We start from the raw sequence: 22331 nt of genomic DNA on the forward strand, positions 1-22331 counted from the left end.
TATAGCCCGCCCACTAACAGGTGCCATGATGAAGAGATAATCAGTGTTATTCAGTTCACCGGTCAGTGGTCATAATGGTATGCCTGATCGGTGTTTAAAGTGCAGAAAAAGAGGGTAAAATAGAGTATAACAACTGAGTAAAGAATCATGTGCCCGCGCCTGTTTAAACCCATTAACCTTTCACTACGCATCAGAATCATTTTACAGTTCAAACACCTTTGAGAAAGCACACGCAAATTCACCAGTAATCAAATGGCAGTGAGTCACCAGCAGAAGAGCAGGAGTGATGTTAATGGCCCTAAACAGCTTTATAGTTCCATTTTTCAAGGTAAAGTGGTTTTCCGTTGTCACGCCATGTGTCTAAATTGATATTACCTTGACTTTTAGGAAATGCTCTCACATAACTTACAGCAGTGTTGTTGGTTGGGCTATAATAGTAAACAGAGTAGTTTTAATGGCACAACTTTACCTGCTTCCAAGTTGCATGTGGAAGGGAGAAAAAAAGTCTTAAGAGATCTAAACTCAAGTAACACTGAGGAAATATTTAACGATCAGACAAACTCCTCTTGGCATGCATCAGGGTGTCATAACAATAATAATCACAATAATAATAATAATAAACTTTATTTGTATAGTACCTTTCATACAATAAATGCAGCTCAAAGTGCTCTCATGTGTCATAAAACACATCACAATGAACATTTAAATAAGACGTATGAAGCTGACTTAGTAGCATTTAAGGGGTTTGCTTGAGCTTGTATTGAGGTCTACCCAAAATGCACCAATCCTGTGGAGTAAAACTTAGTGCTATGTACACACACATTGCAAGCCAAGTTGTTCTTTATATTACAGCTTTGCTGGAGTTTCAACTTCTTCAAAGTTTATCTTTATGTCAGTGCAGGCTGAGAGCTGCAAGTCACACCCTATGACAACACTTGGCTTGAGCTGAGAGGTGTGCGATAGTAGATCGTTGTGTTCCAATGCTTGAAGTTGTGCAACTTTAACACAACAATAAGCTGCTGAAATCCCAGTTCTTGTGCCACCTGATCATCAGCGGCGTGTTCCTGGTCATTATCAACCTGCTGCAGCTCTGTACTTTACCTCTGTGGCTGATCAGTAAGCAGCTGGCCCGCAAGATCAACAACAGACTGGGTTGCTGCATCAGTGGCAGTAAGTACTGTTCTTACTCTCTGCTGCACATGTGATACCTCAGTCTGCGGGTGCTGGTTGATGTTTTGCTGCTGGATTCTGTGGCGATATTAACCAGTCAGCATGAAGCAGCAAATGCAGACAAACTCTTTTTACAATACTGGCTCTACATGATCCTCCAATAGAAATCACTGCATTGATGCATTTTTTGCTTTGGGTGCACAACGTGTCAAGAAAAGTGAAAGAAAATACACATCTCATTAAAAAAAACGATTGGTTTATTAATATTGTTTGTACATAGCAAACACTGTAAGAGCAGCAGAGGACCAGAAGTTGTGGTGTGTGTCAGTGTGTGTGTTTGGTTGTGTGGATGTTTCGTGTTCAGCAGCAGGGAGGGAGAGCAGGCCCCGTTTCTCCTCTCAGTTGGCGACGCTCCAGTCGTACGAACAGCTCTTCACCAGCGACCGGCAGACTTGAGCATTGCTCCAACTTGACATTTACTCCTCAGCAAAGGCAAAGAAAAATACACGAACAAAAATCCTTCCTGGTGCCCGCACTGCCAGATGACAAGTGATAAATTAATTTGAATATTTGGATGGTGTTCATTTCATTAAACCATCCATTCAGCGAGGCTTACCACAACTTTCTCAGCCTCAAAGGGTGACTGAAATAAGATTCCTCCTCCTCTCCTCAACTGCCCCTTGGGTAAACAGTTTAAAAGTGCCATAGATTTTGTCCCCCCCACCCACCCCCTCCCACTTGTTTAAAAAAAAAAAAGTATTCCTCAATGCCTTTTCAGAGGTCTCTTCACCAGTGAGAACAACACATGTGGCAATAGTTACTTTAACTTTACAATATTGTTTATACAAGAATTAAAGCCAATCCTATTCTTACAGTATGTACAATCCCACCCCAGCCCCTCCTCCCCCGAGTCCACGGGTACATAAAGACACAACAACCCTATACTCCATAGGTCCAGTTGTCCTCTGAAATGATATTGTATTAGTTCCTCAGTTTAAATCCATGTGCCTTCAGCCATAACGTCTCTCTTCTCCGCGTCCACAGTTCTTTTTTCTTTTGCCAAAAGCATGTACAGTAGTGCTTGAACTTGTAAACTTAAAAGCTGCAGAAGAGGTCCCATTCACTCTTCATCCGTACAAACCTGAAACAGCCAAGAGACAGCAGCTGCAATGAGAACTTGTTGGATAACTGACACCAAACTTTAAAATGTTCCGTCGTGAGATGTTTTGTGATCACATGGGGTTTTAGTCTGCGGTGTCTCACCTTGACAAACGGGTGGTCTAGCAGCATGCTAGCTGTCCAGCGGCGCTTAGGCTCGCTCTCCAGACAGTGACCGAGGAAGTCCTTCCCCTCCGTGCTCAGCTTCTCCGGGATGGGCGGTTTATGGCCCATTCCCACTTTGTACATGATCTGGAAGTTGTGCTCATACTCGTGCCAGGGCCTCTGCAGGTTGAGATAAAAGTAAGAACATAGCATCATTTCCATGTGGTTTTTACTCCTGTTTTGAGTGTTGGTAATTTTCGGAAGGGGTAAGAAAGGCTGAACTAACATTAGGTGTTGTTACTTTCAAATAGCAATCAAAAATAATAAAAAAAATAACCACTGCAGTTTCATTACTCTGGAAGCTAAAAGGGCTACCAGCTCTACTGATTTCAACAGATGGAAAGAGCAACTTAAATATAGAGACTTTATAATAAGAGGCAAATCGTCTCTAACAGCCAAACTGTTTTATCTAAAACCGGCTTGTTTTAACACAAACGGAAACTTTACTTAACATTAATGTTATGTGAAATGCTATTTATGATCTTCTCTGTCACTCCTTACTTTTCCAGTCACCATCTCAATGAGAACACAACCCAAACTCCAGATGTCTGCTGCCCGTCCATGACCTTCACCCTTTGCTCTGGTGATTACTTCAGGTGCCATGTATGCTGGTAAAGACAGAAAATGCCAGTTAAATAATAAAAATAATAAAAATTAAAAACTTGATTTGTATAGCACCTTTCATACAGGACTTGCAGCTCAACGTGCTTTAAAAGAAAGAAATAACAGACACCAAGTGAGAGCTTTACGTAAATAAATACGTAAATTTAAGATTACTGAGACAGGTACCAGATGGTCTGTGATTGCTATGATGTGTTTGACCCTGACACCGGCCGTCTAAGATCACTGATGTTTGAGGAAGCGGCATGAGGTCCGTCTCAGTTCTGAAAGACACCTGAGTGATGATGTCTGTGGTTACTGTTGTTTCACAGTTCAGCAATTTGACTGAGCTTCAGTGTGGCAGCCTTAAGCAACTACTTGAGATGGAGGCGGAGAGGGGGGTGATGGGTGTTGGAGACATCCTCTGGATGCCTTGGGTGATGTGAAGCAGAGGGTCGGATGAAACTTTCTGCCTGTGCAGGCTGACCTTGGTACTTATCTGGGTATTCTTGTTTTAGTACACCACGCCAAGGGCATGACACAGGTTGGCGCCGAGCAGTCTCCAACCAGTGATGTTTAGATGTATCCCACCAGGCCTAAAGTGTTCTTTACAGTTCCAAAAGATACTGAAGTTGTCAATAACCTTGTGCCACGACTGATGCATGCCGATGTCAGATCCAAGTGGTGGAGTGAGCGCTGGTGCCCTCTCATTTAATTTCTTGCTGGAATTTGCCTTTGCGGTGGACGACGTTAGACCAAACCTTGGGCTGGAGTGGGTGCTCTCGATCTGGCGCCAGTGCTGCAGCAGTACAAAGCGTCATTACGGAAGGCTCATTTGGGAGCCTCAACAGCTGATCCAGTGGCGTCAGGACACGTCAAGGGCAGCGTGTCAGCCAATTCTGTGCCAGGATGCTCCACAGCTGAAGTAATCCCATGTAAAGAAGCCTGTCCATGTCCAACAGCATGTATAGAGGCTGCTCATTGATGCAGCGTTTCAATCTTCTTTTTAACCTGCAATTCTCTCAGCCAGTTGCTCACAGTCTGTGCAGCTCACAGATTTTGCCATATTCTCTCTGTTCTGATCTCAGCTTTCCAGTCACAGACACAGCAAAAAGGATTGTGCTGTTTGGAGGTCATGGTCACAAAGTACAGAGAAATAATGAAAGTGAAAAAGAATATGATGGCAGCCTTCTGTTGTATGAAAGAATGTAAGCAAAGCAGGGACCAAGCAGGAGGAACGTCTGCGTCTACTATAAACTTACAGTACATATAACACACTGCAGGCTCAAGAAATATGTTGTGTATATGATCAATGGGTGATGTTTTTGATATAAAAATGCGTAAAAAACAAATACATAAAAAATGAAGGTTGTTGTTTCTGATACAGCAATTACAGAAACATGAAGATTCATATTAAGTGCACATAAAATATCAAACATTTGCATCACATATTCATCATAATGACCACATGACATACTTTTGTACTTAGAGCACGTTGGAGGACAGATATTGGTGCAAGGGGAAAGACAATGAAATATCAAGCCACAGTGACCCCTGGTGGTGGAATGTAAACTGCACACAATGAAGAATTTCTTACCTGCTGTTCCCAAAGTGCTGTTCACCTCCCCTGGCATGGTGTGAGTGTTGTTCCTCAACTTGACTGAACAGCCAAAGTCGCCCAGCTTAATCAGGCCTGACGATGTCAAAAAGATGTTGGCTCCTGATATTAAAAAAGAAAAGAAAAGGAAAAAGAATTAACAGTGGGTAAACGGATGCTGAGTTCATTCAGAGCTTCCTGCGCTTCTGATGAGGAAAAGGACAAAATATGAGAAAGGGCATGTGACACTGACCCTTGATGTCCCGATGGACAATGCCGTGTTCATGGAGGACATTGATGGCTGTAGTGATCTGTTTGCTGTAGAGCCTGATAACGTGTTCCTGCAGCCCCAGTCTGGACACCTCCTCCAGCGTGCCCTCGTCACAGTACTCCATGAAGATGTACATCTCCTCCTACAGGTGGGTGCATGGACATTTATACCAAACTGCTTCATTACGCACCACATGATGGCTGAACTGATATTAACACGGGCCCCTTACCCGATGGAGCTCGACTCCAAAGTATCGCACCAGGTTTGGGTGCTTAATCCCTTCGAATATCTTCAGCTCATCTGCAGTCTCCTTGATTGTTTTGTGATCGTTCGGCTGGAATCGGATCTGGTTGAACACCAAACAAAAGAGTGTGTTACTGCTACCTGCAGACCTTGTGACTATTTTGAAAACTACTGAAGTGATCTTGCTGGAGTACATACCTCCTTCATGGCCATTAGTTCTCCAGTGTCGACATTGATGCAGGTATACACCTTCCCATACTGGCCTTCACCTGTTCTCACACACACAAACACAACATCACTGCCTGTATGTGCGTTAAATAGCCCGCATCATAAGAAAAGCAGTCAGCAGGCGGCCATACCTATCTTATTGCCCCTCTGCCACTTGAAGGTCACTTTCCTCAGCCCAACGTGCATGACGTTGTCATAGGATTTGGGTGTGTGACACACTTGGCCGATGATGTTGCGCTGCTTCATCACAGCGTAACGCTTGTCCTCGAACTTGCGAATGGATCGACGCACGGCCTCCATGGGGCTTTGCCTTGCTGCTGTGTCTGAGATTAGAGACAGGAAAGAGGATTTATAACAACAACAAAAAAGAAAACATTCCCAGTTATATGTTTTAGTCAATCCAAAATGCCTCATCAGTCATTACTCTCACCTTTGGACTGGCTGATGAAGGTGCGGAGCTCCCAGCTTCGACGTGCAGCACTGTTTGGGTCTCCCTTAGGATAGGAGGGTTCTGGAGAAAAGAAGAACACATGAGAAAATTCAGTCAATCAGAACGATTAATCTGCACGGTAAGGACCAAAGCATGCAGATCAGGGAATGTGCCCACCTTCTCTGTCCTCTGTGGGGCTGGAGTGGCGGCTCAGAGATTTGAAATGCAACTCTGCTGCAACTGACGACAGACGGTCATTCTCATGGAAACTGGATCCCCTGCAAGGACGTGGAAGAAATAGATGAAACACTGTGGTTCAATGTGAAACTACGGATTCAGACAGTTTGTTTCAGTCTGGGGTTTGTCCTCGTTAATGGCCAAATTAAGGATCAACACAGCGTGCAGTCTCTTCTGCCAGGGTTGCACTTTATTTTCATGCTCTCAAAACGACTGAGTACGCCCTTGATAAAATTTCACGCACTAAGTACATCCATTCTGTTTAATTAACTGTGGAAAATTAAACAGTACAGGACACTCCTTCCTAGAAGCTTTTTAGCAATGAGACCCACTGACGTGCAAAGGGATAGAGATGGTCTTTGAGATGAAAATGTTCCCAGACTTGTGGTTAAATTAAAGTTACATAAATACTACACAAACAAAGCAGTCTATCAAATTCCACATTTTTTCTCTTCTGAACAGCCAGTTTCAAGATCATATAGAAAAACTGAAAAAAAGACAAATGACCTTTGAAGCAGAAGAAAGTTTCCCAGTTTGCCTTTTGAAAGTCATTATAGCAGTTTAGCATGCATCTGCGTCATTATACAAATCAAACACATCTGAAGGTTAGATCTCTTGAGTGCATGTTCTGACTTCAAAAGCGCACACACAAGTAAGCCAAAAATCTAATGGAGGTGAGTCACCAGCATCAAAGCAAGACTGACATTAATAGCACTAAAAGCAGGATATCATAGCCGCTCTTTCAATGAGGTAGAGTGTGTTTTTTTTTTTTTCATTTTCACACCATGCACAACCATCACAGTCTCCTCCATTGACCAGATTTGTGAAAGGCCATTTCTTCTGATTTGGTGACAGCTTGCAGGGCTTGTATAGCTACATTAACACTTTCAAGGACGGAAAAACTGCCATTTTAAGTTTGTTGTTTTTAAATTCAACACAACTTTTTTTGCAGCCTACATCAATGCCATGCATATCATTTAGATGCATCTTCTAGAATGTAATTTGTAGGAAGTCTACATTGCTTAAAATGATCATGTCTGAACAGCCATGTGGTAAACAACACAGCATCGTGCATTAAAAATTCCTGCGGTCCAATGTTTTAAACTACATGCACTAACACAAGCTAAAACTTCTCTATAACTACCAAAGATGGATGCTAGATTTCAATCTGTGATGCACCCAAGCGGAGCCTGGAAATGCTTAATTTAAAAAAAAAAAAAAAAAAGGAGACTTTGCAGATGTGCTAGTTAATCCAATATCTGTCAAAATATCCATATTTACAGTGTTTGTTTAGATGCAATCTGAGGGCTAAAAGCAGGAAATCTGCAATCTAACAATGAAATTAATAAAACAATGAGCTAAAAAAAAGCACAATATAAACTATATCCCACTGTGAGAGTGCTATCCTGATGGCTATCATTTTTGTATCTGAGGCTGGACAGAGTTTCTAGCAGGTGACTTGGGGACATGGCTACCTGACGTCATTGGGGCTGCTGCTGGGTGCTTTGGTGTGGCTGTGCTCCCCCGGGCCCTGAGGGACGGGGCGAGGGCCGTTGGGGAACAGCTGGTTCCGGAGGTCACAGGGGAGACTTCGAGAGCTGTATGGTGAAAAAACAAACTGAGGAGCTCTGCCTTGGGAGGTGAGGTGGCTTGCGTGGGATGTGAACAGATGTGTTTAAGGGGGTGACTCGGTGGCTGGTTGAGGGACGGACGCACACGCTCACTCTCTCAGACACGATATCAACAAAAAAAAAAAAAATACTAAAATGACCACTGACATACTCACAGCATACACACACACACACACACACACACACACACACACACACACAGAAAGAAACTCACGTCACACACAAGCTGAACAACTACAGAGCGAAAACATCAGTCGGCATAAAAAGGAAAGGAAATGAGCCATGCAGGAAAGAGTACTACAAGTCAAACACGTTAAGCACACATATTGTCAAAACTTGAGCTGTAATTGCCTACCTGAATCCCTCAGCATTAGGGATGAATAGGTTGGGGTTTGGTGGGTCACTATGGCAGCGAGGGACCTTTACAGGGCGAGGACTGTTCCTGGGAGCTGAAAAGAAAAACACCCAAAGCATGATTCAGTCAAGCCACCGACAAAAGGAAGCCTTGTTTGTCGTTTTGGAAGAAATCTACAATGAAGTAACAACACAGAAATGACATTAAGTCTGCTCTAAAGGGGTGAAGTGCTCCTGTTTGTGCAACCACATACATCCAGGGGTCAGGTTATTACATGAATGAAAGACAGTGTATTGTGTTGCTTTACATCATCCACATCCAAGACAGACACGTGGCAGCATTAGTTTTTCTATAAACACTACCTCTCTATTGGTTTAAATGGCATGAGTGAGGCTGTGACATTCTGCAGTTGGCCTGCTTGTTTTCTTTTCTATTCTCAGCCAGCTTCAGGTCATATACATGCTTCTCCGCTATTCTATGAGAACTGATTTAGTTAAATCCTGAGCTCCAGACATGGAAGTCATCCACAGTTCATATCACAGCCGAGCAGCTTACCAATGTACAGGCCGGTGACTGGGCTATGAGGTTTTCCAATCACATGTCCGATACATTCATTCATCAAAGCTTGTAAATTCTGCAGAAAGACATGCAAAAAATCACAGTGAAATGACAGTAAATATGTCATATTTGTGTGCAATTTGTAGACTGGGATAAAGAGAAGACAAAGGGCCATTTTACCAGGAAATCATCCTCTGGCAATGCTGAAATAAAGGCAGGTTCGATAGCCTGAAGAAAATCAAAACCCTGAGTCGCCCACCTGCAGATGAAAACACAGCTGTCAATCAGTGTGTCGCAAAACTTTGTGCTGCTGCTCATTTCATTCTCTCCCTCTTTATCATTGGTGATTTGACACAATAAAATGGGCAGATTTATTTAAGACAACAAAATCAACACAGGAGGGAAGGCATGGAAGGGAAGACTGAGACCACTGGGGGCAACGTTCAGGTGAACTTTAACGTTGACATGCAAAACACCTGACATAGTTGTGATTAACCATGGACCAGATCACAGTATCCTCATCTTTCCTCCATCCTTGTGTTCTCCTCTGTCAGAACAGCATGATAACTGACTCATGTTCTCTGTTAAATTTGCCTATTTTTGTTTGCATATTTGTCATATTTATAGAAAAAGGTCTTGGTTATGTCTTCAAAATGTCATGCTACTGTTACAGTTATATTCCATGAAATAACCTAAAGGCCTCACTCTATTATCAGAGTACAATGTTGCCATGGTAGCTTGTTATGGCTCATAGCGAAAGCTCTTCACAAAGAGGGCTAAAATAAATGTATTTCAAGACCAAGGCTCTTACACAGGAGATAAATATATCTGCTTATGCAGTTAATAACAGTAGTAAAACTGACAAACAGAAGGGCACATGAGGAATTTATCACACAAACAAAATCCAGCAACTGATATGAACTTAGACCAATGAAAAGCTTGTTTTGTTCATTAAAGTCTGCAGTTTGTTTAAAGTGACGGGGAACATTGTAAGTTCTTTGACCCAAGATTACTTATATTAGTAGGATGGCTTGTTGGTTAGTGAGGTTTATGCCCCACCAGAGGGCTAGAGCATCCTTGAGCAGCATACTTAAAACCCTTAAATGCTCCCTCAGGAACACCACACTAGCTAGCAGACCCTGCACCAATCAAGACGATGCAAGCGAATTACCTTCAAATGTATACCATTTTTCAGCTGATAGAAAGCACCGCCTTACCTGGGCTTGGTGCCCCTGCCACTCTCACATTTGGTCAGGACATAGGTCATCCATTTGCGGGCAAAAGCTATGTAGCGCTCACCGATCCTCTGCCTGAACTCCCCCGACATCAGGCGCACCACCTCCTTGTGGTACTGTAAATAACAAGAACAGGCAAACATGAGTATATTTAGGATTACGGCCTGAACTTGAACTCATCTGATGTCCTCAGGTCATATGCAGCTTTATGGTCCCTACACTACACACTAAACACATGCAATGTTATATCACAAGCTCTGAAGAAGGGACAGATTAGATGTGTAGCATCTAAATCATGTGTTTCTTGAAGAATATAAACCGTGTTACAGTTACCTCAAAGGCAAAGTTGTAGCCCTGTATCATTGCCTCCCTGTAGTACTGATGCAGGGTGGCTGACTCGGACTCCTCCACCTCCGCCTCAAACTCTGTGGTGAACATGTACTCCACTCGGTCAATGGCAGTGCCGATCTTAATGCATAGCTGTAGTGCCTCATCCTGTGGTAGGCGAGAGAGAAGGAAGTAGAAAGAGGAGTTTTATTTTCATCTTTATATTTAGCATTCATGTGAGAAACAACACGTGGTATTGTGGCTCTGAATGTAACAGATATGGATGTTCATTGACTGACTGACTTTGAGAATCACTTCTAAAATCTGGCCTGACAGAAGCACAGTGTCTTTTTTTAGGTAATGTTAACAGAGCAGAAACTCAGGGTAACTGATTTCAGTTGAAGTGGAAAACAGATCTGAAAGTGGGACAGCAACATGTACCTGTCTTTAGAACAACGCAAAATAAACATGTGTTGTAACAGATTAGAAAACATCAGCAGTGGTTATGTAAGAACCTTCAGCTCCTCCAGAGCACTGGCGATGAGAGGCTGACTAGATGTTTGCTCCCGGCTAAGAGTGAGCACATCCTCCATGGACTGCTGAAAGGCCTTTCGCTGGGCCACCAGGTGAGCGGACTGCATCACGATCAAGAGCATGTTCTCCACCTGAAAGCACATTAGACAAGCTTGTAAACACTGAATGGACACACACGCCTGCGCATGTGTGCACGTACACACACGTCACATACCTTCATGGCCCTTAAAGTGTCAACAGTTTCCATCTGGGGGACCAGTTTGAGCTGCTTTCCTTCCCACTGAGCCCATCCAGAGTCAGAGTCTCCAGCTCCGTGTTTACTCATGAGCAGGTAGGCCTCATCCTCAGCAATTTCATCAGGCTCTTTGGAGCAGTCTTTGCCAGCGGCAGCATTGAGAAGCTGCAGGATGAGAGGCCGCTGATCCTTCAAGCCAAAGGGGACGAAAACTTGCAGCTCCTCGAGGCCTGGAATCTGAACCTGGATATGAAAGGAGGAGGTTAACGGGTACATAAATGACTTGAGGACAGAAAAGAAAGATCAGAAACATGCAAGAATTAACAGAAAAGCAGATGCACCTTGACATAGTTTCTCTTCTTCAGTGCCTCCAGGAGACAAGTCACCCCAGTAGCGATACTGAAATCTGCAGCAACTTCTAAGTCCTGCAGAGGGGGAAGCAAACAAAGTGTGTGTCAGAACATAAAGTCCCAGTTCTTTGGTGAGCAGAGAAAATAGGGTCACAGACAGACTGCAAAGTCAGTACTGTTGTGGCTTTCTGTTTCAAGAGAGTGACGTCTTTACTGCTGTCTCTCACCTTGCGAAGCATCTTGGCAAAGCCCAGAGCCTTGGACGCTCGCTCCCTGGCCTCGTGGAACAGCTCTTTAAGCGAGCGACTGGTCTCGATGACCGACCGCCTCCAAGAATCAGAAGGTTAAAAGTTAAAACACCTCTACTGGGATACAAAAAAATATGAACAGTGATTGAGATAGAAATATAATATTCATGTTATCTCCTTACCTGATCTCATCTGAGGCGGTGCTATCATCTGCACTTTCCCAGAATTCATTACCACTCTTCTGCAGGCCAGCATCAAGGAACTCTCCAGTGGATTTGAGCAGCATTCCAGCAATATCACTGCAAAGAGCAGAAAAGTCTTCAGTTTCAAGTCAACTGTCATAAAATGAATTGTCTTAACAGATAGGTTCAGATTTCTTTAGCTTTGAAGGCACTGCTTGCCTTAATCAAGATCTGTTCCCAAATCGATCTCAATGCAAGTGATAGGGGACAAAATCCACAGCCCTCGCTCTGAACCAAAAAAAAAAAACAGGAAAGTTTGGTTTGCAGGCAAGTGACTGACCAGAAAAGCTTCCCAGACTGGGCCTCTCCTCCTCGGATGTAAGGAGTGATGACTTTGGTGAAGTGCCACTCCTCCTCTAGCAGGTTCTTTAAGCTGTGAGAGGCCTGAGGCAGCTGCTGCAACATCTGGATCCAACTGTGCATGTAGTCAAAGTAGACCTACAAAAACAGCATCGGATGATAACCATGGGATCTTTATGCACAACTTGCATTTCAATAATTCAGAAATTCCACTTAAGAACTAACTTTAAGTAGAGGAGGGAGAAATGTTATGAGTCTTACCACCAGCATCTTATGAAGGTCCTCTTCAAACTCATCAATATTGGCATTTGTCTGCAAGCCCTGAGCATCAGTCACCACACCTCGCAGCATGAACTGATAATACTGCTTCATCAGGAGACCCCCTTTAAGAACCTCCTTACACTCACGCACCAACTGCAGTGCACAAACAAAATGTAAAAAACAGATTACAACTTGTGTCAGACATACCTGCCATGTATTACCTTATCCTATCAAAGTCAGTCAAGTGTGTCCATATGGAAAGCGAACATTTCACCTGTATGTATCGGCTATTGGTTGTACCAACTGTGTATATGGGAGAAGGGAGAAGAAAGCATGCAACAACTAAGATTGAGAGCTTCAAGTGCTGCTTGCCTGTTTGATGCTGAGCAGTGAAGGCTCTCCAGCAGGCCTCTGTTCAAGTCGCAGTTTAAGGCATTCGTGAATGACGTTGAGAAGGACTCTGCACAGAACGAGGAACGCTGGCCGGAAGGATGGGAGGTCCATGTCCAGCAAATCCTCCCAGGAAACCTGGTCCGCCCCGAGCTCTGGCTGTGCCGGACCACTGCAGGGCTCATGGCGCGACAGCTCTGGCAGGTAATCACTGTACAGCATGGGGTCTGGGAAGTCTGCAAACTGAAGGAGGAAGTTGGGCTCAGTGAAGTTGAAGCAGCAAGTCTTACAGAGCACCATGACTAATCAGTGGAATAATACAGTTATATTAATGGTCAAAGACTTCATAATAATATCAGAGTTGTTTTCCATTTTATTTTGCTGTTTAATAAATTGTATTCAAACTGTGTTTTCACTGCTTGATCCATCAAGGCTGCCAGTCTCAGACAGGCATCTGCAAAGATTCTGTGAAGCTGCATCCCTGCTGGATTTCACCTTGCAGCTGTCAACGAATATTCTAAATTTGAGTATATATTTCAGTTTGCCATCTCATGGACATAATATGCAAAAACAGATATTCAGATGATTCGAACCTGTGTGAGGGAATAATCAAAACTCATTTTTGGCCAGTTCTGTCAGCCCTGCTACATAGCACACACACAACCAAAAACCAGCTCTAAAACTGTGCAAAGACAGGCCCCTGTTATCAGTGTACAGCTACAACTTGTGTCTCCATTACATTCAACAAATCAGCAATTCAAGAAATGCTCAAATTCCTTTTTTTCTCATTTGCGGAAGGAGGGCAGTGTCTGAAACTCCCTAAAATGCTCCATGAAATGATCAAAGCTCACCATTTCCAACAAGATAAGCTGTTTATCCATAATAATCTTCTCCTCTTTACTGCTCTTTTTTCTTTTATTAGCTTTCTCAATGTGTCAAAACATCCTTTGTTGTTCACAGGCTTGATTTAGACTCCATGTTCCAGACGCTGTTTCCTTAAGTGCCTACTTAAATGATTAACATTTGCACCACAAACATTATAATTAGTTGTTTGACTGCTTTTGCCCCCTTTTTTTTCTTACAATTCCAGACTGCAGACATGACTGCTTTGAAACACTGCACCATGGAAAGCACCATTATAACTGGAAGATGACATGTACTTAACAGAAAATGTTTTTTATATAAATTAGCACAAGCTTAAGAGCACATAACATTACAACGTTTCACCACACATATCACTACCGTATATCATAAATAACCCTCTGGTTCCTTGAATTCTTGTTTGACATTTCAGTGACTATTTGCAAAATGAATTTAGCTTTAAATACACTTTTACTCATCTTCCACAGCATGCCCATTTAAGCTGAGTAAAGAATACTATATTTAGTTTGACTGAGGCACCACAGCATGCTTCAAGCTGCATCACTGCTTTAATCAACCCCAATATGCAACAGAATAAACCTTTCTGTTGGAAAACTGTGCTGATTTCCATCACAATGTCCCACAGGTGATGTGTTTAAACTGGCCTTGGTCTGGCCTACAGTCCTATTTCCAGATTACTTTCTTATCAAAATTGTTGTCACTTACATTTCTGTGAGTCAAGTTGATTAATCAAATAGTTCATCAATTTTTCCAGCACTATTCAACAGGCTGCACTTTTATGCATACTTGATCCTGTTATTGCTATCGAGCTAACTGTTCATCTATAAGTGATCTAATATAACACAGTAATTCTGCCACATAATTCAGAGGGATGAAACTTGTTACAGTTATCTGTATACTTGTATAGATATATGATAATTTCCTGACAGCTGTAATATTGCCATTAAGATCATTTTTTATTCTGTTTCATGTTAGATTATCAAGGATTAACCATGGTCATCATTCAGTGTACTGGTAAAGAAATGATAGCCTTACCTCCAGTGCAGGAGTGTGGCGGAGCAGTGCTGCTCTGGATCTCTGCAGAGAGCGGTCCATCAGTTTGTGCAGTCTGAGGATCAGTTTACGCAGTCCCATCTGTTTCAGAGCTTTATCCACAAACGGCCTGTAGATGGCTGTGGGGCAGAATACTCCCCCTCCTGCAATCGCTTCTGCACTTATTGAATAAGCAGTTGGGAGAAACTCATCTTCAGACAACAATCGGGCAAATTTAGGAGTCAGAGAGGGAGACAATTCGCCCTCTGCTACGTGTCCCAATCCCACCTCCTCAGCGTCCCTGTCCTCTCCATCGCTTTCAGCTGTAAAAGTAGCTGTCGAGTCGTTCTCCTCATCTTCCTCGTTATCTTCTTCTTCATTGCCACGGGAGCAACGAGGTGAAGGGATCTCAAAAACAGGCCACCCGATTCGGGACAGATCATGAAGGCCCAGCACAGTGGCCATAACACGCAGCTTCTGGTTGAGGTCCTGTGTGATATTCAGCCACAGACAGAGCGCCTGCACCCTGCCCTGGAAGTCTCGTGCGGCATACTTTTCATAGTCCTTCTGCAGGGCCTGCAAAGAGGGGTACAAAGCTTCCACTGACTCCAGCAACTCCATAACACGCTTGACCTGCTCAAATGCCAGCCGCTGGCGCTGAAGGTGCTCCCTGCAATCAGCGCCAGAGCCCAGAGGCTCTGCTGCATTCATTGCTGATGAGGGAAAGGCGCTAAAGCCCCAGGGATCTACTCCACAGTGGTTGGTCTCTGCTACAGCAGGCTCCCTCTCCTCTCCACAGACTAGATCTGGGACGCTCTGATAGTCCCCCTCGATTGTTTGAGAACACTGAGCCCCTCTCAGGCTGGCATAGTTGACTTTAAAGTGCAGCACCTCATTGATGATGTCAGGGATGGCCTGGCGGGCAGTGAAAAGAAAAAGGTCTTGGTCACTGGTGGAGCGTCGTGCATGCCAAGCCTGCAGCTCCAACCAAATGACCTCATTGTTGTGACCCATGAAGGCCATGTTCTCCAGGCCTCTCTGCTCCTTCTCCTTCCTCTTGGAGGACATAGACGTGAGCTTGAGCAGCAGCCGCAGAGTTTCAAAGAACTTGAGGCGGTCGGCGGGGCAGTCTGTCCTAGAGGTCTGCCGGTGCGTCCGGGCCATATGGGGCATAGACACAGGAAGTTTACAACTGCTGCAGCCCAAGCTCAAGTAATGCTTCCTGGGATCCATGTTGAGGGCACCGAAAGGACTCGACTTTGAGAGTGGATCCAGCATGAAGGAGCCTTCAAAGGTCTTCTTGTGGTCTCTCTCAGTGGAGCGCAGTGCGGCCCTCTGCTTCTTGCCCTGCTTGTAGCTATGCTCCTCAGGGGTCTCTGCTGTCCTGGGACTCTCTCTCAGTGAAGATGGGCTAAGATCTGCTGAAACAAACAGAAACAGAAAATACACACTGCCCAGTCAGTGAAATGAATGTAAAAAAGGTAAGGAAGTTTTAAAAATGATTTCCATATATGCTTCAGTCAAACAGACTGATTAACTCACCCTTGTTGGGAGACCGACCAGCACTCTTCGCCTGGCTGTTCCTTTGATGTTTGCCAGACATGCGTTTCATCTGACGGGGGGTATACGGAGGTGATGTGCCATACAGAGTTTCCTCTTCCTCGCTGGGAGAGTCCCAGGACTCGCCCACCTCAGAGTTCTGTTGGGATGCATCTTCCACTGGCTTGGCCTGCCTGTCGACATTTAACGACATTGTGGAAAAAGCCGACAAAAAAACCATCAACATCTGCAATCTTTACAATGAGCACTGTTACCTGGAAATGATGTTAACAGCAAGCCAATGCTTTGATGTTATGAAACCAATTTCAATCATATCACGAGCACACCAAAGAAATGTGTATGCAAGGTCAAACAGTGCTGGATTGTTTGTACCCATAACAGGGTGTGCAGCAAATCTCCTCTAATGCCACGGCAAACAGGTTGCTAAACTGCAACTAGACTGAATGTCTGCTGCTACCTACAGCAGACTGACGAGTTGTCTGTCCTCTGGAGCCTGACTGGCTGCCTCCCAAATGTGCAGCAGCAATGCTCTGTGCATGACCACAGCCCTCCAGACGCAGGATAATAAGCTGTGGGTTCTCTACTGGCACCCTCTCTTGGTCTAGGTAAACATGGCTCAACCAGAGATGGAGAAATAGTAACCCTCATTAAATGTGTCTGCTAAGTCATCAACCGTACTGCACAAGTAAAGATTTCTTGGAACACTGAGACTCACTCAGCCAAAGTGTGTAGAGGTTCTTAAACAGTATGCAAACGCAGTGCCAATGCGAAACAGCAAGTTACTTTCATGTGATTACAGTAAATATTGAGCAGCAATAAAGACGTGAAAGTCACGGTTGCTTAAAACATTGAGTGCGATATTTCAGATAACAGAAGAACATAACAGAGTATGCTGCATCAAGTTCTGCAGAAAGGAAACACTATAATCACTTGAAACACTTCCCTCTGGGGGGGGGGGGGGGGGGCGTGTGGAGAGTGCAGGCAGCACGCCTCTCCAGCTTACAATGTCAGAGCTTTAGTCCCTAATGCTTTTCTGAGGGTTTTTTAATAGGATTAGAGATAAAGGTTGGAAGGTCTGACCCTGCCAACAAAAACAAAAGAAAAAGAAGAGGAGGGGCATGAAACGGGCGTTCTATATGCTGGTCGCCATGTGTCCCTCCATCGATCATCTGACTGAGAGGCATTCCCCAACACGCGCCTCTTAGCGTGTGTGCAGACAGAGTTGAAAAGGGCACACATTCACTGGGGGTGTGTGCGTGTGTGAGAGTGTTAAGGGGAGTAATCGGGAAATCACTTGCTTAAGCTTTTCAAGGAGCCGCAGAGAGAGAGTCCAGACTTCTATTGTCCATCTGCCGTACTGCAGAATCTCTACACACACACACACACACACACACACACACACACACACACACACACACACACACACACGCACGCACGCACACGCACGCACGCACACGCACACACGCACACACGCACACACACACACACGCACACACACACACACACACACACACACACACAGTCCCCCGGGAGCAGCTGTGAAACTGTGTGCAAAGCAGACAGACACCTGCTGCAAATCCTGCAACTTTATAAGATTCCAGATGCAATCAAGACTTCAGGGATGGAAAATTCTGCTGGAAAACCATCAGCAGCACAACCATCTTAACCACGGTAGTCTTGAAATTACAGAATAACTCTGGCGTGAAAGAACACTGGTGCCTTTATGAGCGTATTGTATGGGAAATTGTGAAGGGGCTTGTTCTGCAGGAGCAGGACACGACAGTGATCTTTTCAGTATGCAGGCACAAGAAGGCACAGTAAGCAATGTTGTGTGTTACAATAAGGCATTTAGCACAGTAACAGCGTGCAAATCGCTGTGCTTTTGCGAGGCATACATCAAAACAGGTATGAGGAAAATGCATAAAGAAAGCAGGTGAATTCCCAGTAAACATTCCCACTGCGTCCATCAGTAAGATCGGACTGTGTGGACATTTGTAAACATTCCAAAACGTGCAAGGGTGTGTGGTGTCTGAGGACAGAAATAGTACATACATGTGAGACCAAGTTTTAAAAAGACAATCCTCTATGCAGAACAGCATGACTAAATCATTCAGGAATGACAGCGGAACCGATGACGCCATCACTGCCGGTTGTTTGTTTGGTTGCCATGAGCTACTTCAAGCACAGATTGTGCTGCTGCAGTAAAGACTGCGCAAATTCCTCATCTGAATTCTTTGCTTTTTCCTCTAAATCTATGCACAGGCTGCACTGCAAAAGTTACTGGCCTGTGTGCCCTGCAGTTAACCATAGCTGCACTATAGTCTTCAAGCTGTCCCTGCCTGGCTGCTGATAGTGAATTATCACTGCAGATGGTGTCTGGCTGGTCTCAATGGCTCATCTGATGGCTCATTGGGGCTCCAATAAAGGCTAGTGGAATGCTAGAGCCCTTAGGCAGAAACACTGAGTGCATAATAAACAGCACAAAATCGAGACTCTTTTCTGTAGACTAAAGCAGTGATACCAAGGGCTGCCAGAGTCAGGGGGGCCTGACCTTTGACACCAACCATCCACACTATTGTACCAGGAAGGGGCACTCTATTGTATAGTTGTGACACGTGGCCCGTGAGGCCCACAGCTGAATAGCTCACAGCTGCCCAAACTAAAGGGGATTTTTTTTTTTTTTTTTTAATATAAGACAGAGAGGAAAAGGAGGAGAAGGTGGCCATGGTTTTGTAAGAGCACACATGCTGGCCTAACTGATGTTCTGTGGGTTAAATCCTAGCTTTTGATTACCTTTGATTTGCTGGCTACTATTTTGAGTCCAGGGTTAACTGCTGAGGCAATGAGAATAAAAAACGTATTTGTGCACATGTACCCAAACCTCAGTGGAATTGTAGCTCATGTATACAACAGTCTCTGGCCTGTCAATCCCTGATAAACAGACAGAGATGATGCAGTGATCAGTATTTGTGCCATGGCCTGACAGAATTCAGGAACAATGTACACTTCGTACTTGACCCCACCCTTCTCTGGAACAGTGCAACACTGCCAAGAGTGGACCTCCCAAGCTCTCCTACATGCAACTGTGCAAAGCACACTGTGCAAAGCACACTGTGCATGCACGACAGAGGAGTTTGCTTCTGTAACACAGCATACTATACATGCACACAGCTACTTTAATTCATACAGATCAGAAAATCAGTGTATCTCTAAAGCACTGCCTTATAAATCACTCGACACCTGGGAACCTCGTTAGTCTACAAAAAGATCTTACTGTACCAGTGGAAACACACACCATTCACAAGTTACATGATCTCAATGTATCCAAATGCAGACACTACCTGCAGACTGTGGGCTGCAGCATGAGGTAAATGGCATAATGACACGTTTTCACCCTATTCTACTTGCATCATAAATGCAGCGCAGGCAAGAGTCTGCTCCTCCTTGAAAATTTAACCTGAAACTGTAGAGTCATAAGTAACACCTTGGTTAGTTTCAACCTGCGTTTCAATTTCTTGCAATTGTGCACATCAAAAAATGTCAAACAGACAAACACCTTATTCTGCAGAACTTGGCTATCTTCCCTTTCCTTCTCTGCCACTTATTATCTCACATGATCTTACTCTTGAAGAGTATCAGTTGCATCAATAGTTTTAGTAGTTATAAAGATCCTATTGTTTAAAAGGAAATGACAGATGAGAGTGACAGAATGTGAGAGCAGCACTAATTTCTCTGAAGCAGGTGTGGGCAGAGACAGGATGCAGATAGGAAATGCTACAGGATGGTCCATCTGTATTCTGCAGCCTGTGCTCCTGGCAAATGCAGGCATTAATGAGTTCTACCCAAGAGTGTCTCCGGGCTCCAGGCAGCCATCCACTGCGCACAGTACACCACATCCTGAAATCTCTGGAATGCTTGTGAGCCACAATGTCTTCACACTGACTTTGAGAACGAGACATTATTGACAAAGGACCTCTGTGCTTGCAATGATAGTGACGACCCCCAATTGCCAAGCAAGCACACAGCTCATCTTTCTCAGAGCAGTTGCCAGTGTGAACTAACCTTGCATTTAGTGTTACAGCATATACACTCAAGGAGTTGGTTAGACAGATGTGCCCGTTACAAAGACTAAAGACAACTCATTTTTGCATGTTATGAGGCTGTTTTGGCCTGATGTTTGAATTTAATCACAGAGCAATGCAGTCTGAACACAACAAAGGTTGAACTAATGTGTTCCACAAAACAACGCAGCTTCGGCCGTGTAACCTTTATTGTTTACAATGGTCCTGGCTTTATATGTTCTAATCCCATTACTCCAATAAACTGTCCAGCAGAGCCAAACTTAGACTTACTCAGTAGATGCTCACTAGTTAAACACTGCCAATGCATTTACACCCCAAACTCTGTGCACACACCACAACATAGATATAAAACCGAGGGGGAAAAACAGGAAAATGACTCTCTTGTTATCACGTCAACTTGTGACACCGACATATTTCCAGAAATATCATGATTAACACCTCAGTGTTTTTCTTTATGCAACAATGCAGGACAGCAATTACAGTTACCAGGGCCAGCATTGCACAATCATGCGAGCTGTTTGTGTGTCCACTTCGCACCGAGTGGCCACAAGAGAATAACAACCGACTGGTGCTCAATCATTACTGAAATTAAAAAAAAAAAAAAACACGCCACTTGCTCAAAAACAGGATTACTGCAGATGACAGAGCTGATCCAACGTGATAAATGCCATCAAAGTCACTCGCTCTGCAGACACTCAGCTGCCTGTGAGGAGAAGGGAGGAGAGGGGAAGACATAACAGCAGATTCCTGAGGTTTGTCTGCCGGCGGTCAGGGGCAAACACTGCGGAATTTCGATTAGGAGATGCGCACATATGACAAAAACATCTCATGGGTGTCTGTTTGTATGCACTCCCCTGCGAGACTGCAGAAATGTATCGCACATCAACATTGTCATCTGAGCACTGCGAGCACATACAGCATGATGAAGCATTTGCTGCTCCACGTACATTTGCAACAGATTGTCGACTAAGTTAAAGGAATTTACGAGGTACAATAACGAACCAAAAACATGCATAAGGGGTAAACCGTTCACAATCAACGAGCCCACATCATGATTCAGCAGTGGAGAGCGAGACAACAACAACACGAGCGCCAAGTCTAGCTGGAGGATTAACAATAACAGTGGAGCAACATGCTAGCTAAAGCCAGCGAAGTTTGTGCTTCGGTGTTGTGATGAAATGCACCGTCTGGCACTACCAAATAATAACTAACACACTTTCATGTCCACCTTAGGAGCCCACATTGCCAAACGTATCGGGCTTCAGCTCGGTCAGTGTCCGTGAGTGAACTTGCGGGTGAACAATAAAGTGACAAGCGACAGCTAACAGTAGATGTTAGCTAGCTCGCTCCCTGACATGCCGCACTGTTACCAGCGGTGGATAATTGTTCGTAATGTTACCTTATCATTTGACGAGCATTTTGCTTCTCTCTCTCTAGCAACCGAGAATCAGGTGAGAGGCTAATATCTGCAGCGAACTGCGCCTGAAAATGTTGCTCCAAAAAGTTTGCAACTCCAGTGTTGCAAATGCAGTAACTGCACGCGGACCACTATTTGACAGGAAGTCGATTTCTAAGGGATGCGCGAGCGCTCCCATAGAGCCGACTGCAGTGTCACGTTCAGCTCCCTATTTGGCAAGTGCGAGGTCCTGATGGTGTAGCGTCTGTTCAACAAATTCACATACCTGCTGGGCTTGTTACGATCCGGAGGCTCCATAGCAAAGCAGTGGCTTCTTGATCCTAGCCGTGCATGGACTAAACCATGTCTAAGCGATATCAGACAGACTTTGCACCTTTAAATCTTTGCAAAAGAGACGGATTTGTGCCTCTTTAGAGCACTTTCTATCCGCCGGCACAGTTGACTCTCGCTTGTGCGTATGCCGTCGCCATCTTTCCAACGTTCATTGAGGAGGAGTGCCACAGTCTTGCATTACTACGGCAACCCGGATAGGTCATCTCCGGCCATTACTGTGCAAATTCTCAGTGCTTGTTTTTATCCTGACAGTACAGTCA

At 44.3% G+C, this 22331-nt stretch overlaps 1 protein-coding gene across 3 annotated transcripts; it reads right to left on the reverse strand.

The window, feature by feature from the left end:
• Positions 1-1412: 1412 nt before the first annotated feature.
• Positions 1413-22205, reverse strand: map3k4 (mitogen-activated protein kinase kinase kinase 4). 3 transcript variants are annotated; one of them, XM_070977775.1, is made up of 27 exons: positions 22004-22205; positions 16222-16412; positions 14683-16097; positions 12748-13008; positions 12376-12528; positions 12095-12252; positions 11755-11871; positions 11552-11651; positions 11316-11399; positions 10954-11217; positions 10721-10870; positions 10212-10373; positions 9861-9994; positions 8824-8902; positions 8641-8719; positions 8086-8179; positions 7575-7697; positions 6040-6140; positions 5863-5943; positions 5564-5755; positions 5403-5473; positions 5191-5307; positions 4944-5103; positions 4691-4813; positions 2995-3101; positions 2434-2613; positions 1413-2311 (listed from the first exon to the last, which is right to left on the reverse strand). In XM_070977775.1, exons 1-27 carry the CDS (start codon positions 22033-22035, stop codon positions 2291-2293), a joined length of 4749 nt encoding a protein of 1582 aa, XP_070833876.1. In that variant the 5' UTR covers positions 22036-22205; the 3' UTR covers positions 1413-2290. The 3 variants fall into 3 exon arrangements, with proteins under 3 accessions (XP_070833876.1, XP_070833877.1, XP_070833878.1); XM_070977776.1 differs by lacking the exon at positions 22004-22205 and adding an exon at positions 21721-21853; XM_070977777.1 differs by lacking the exon at positions 7575-7697.
• Positions 22206-22331: the final 126 nt, after the last annotated feature.

The sequence above is a fragment of the Chaetodon trifascialis genome, chromosome 13 (assembly GCF_039877785.1).
Source record: "Chaetodon trifascialis isolate fChaTrf1 chromosome 13, fChaTrf1.hap1, whole genome shotgun sequence".
Lineage (NCBI taxonomy): Eukaryota > Metazoa > Chordata > Actinopteri > Chaetodontiformes > Chaetodontidae > Chaetodon > Chaetodon trifascialis.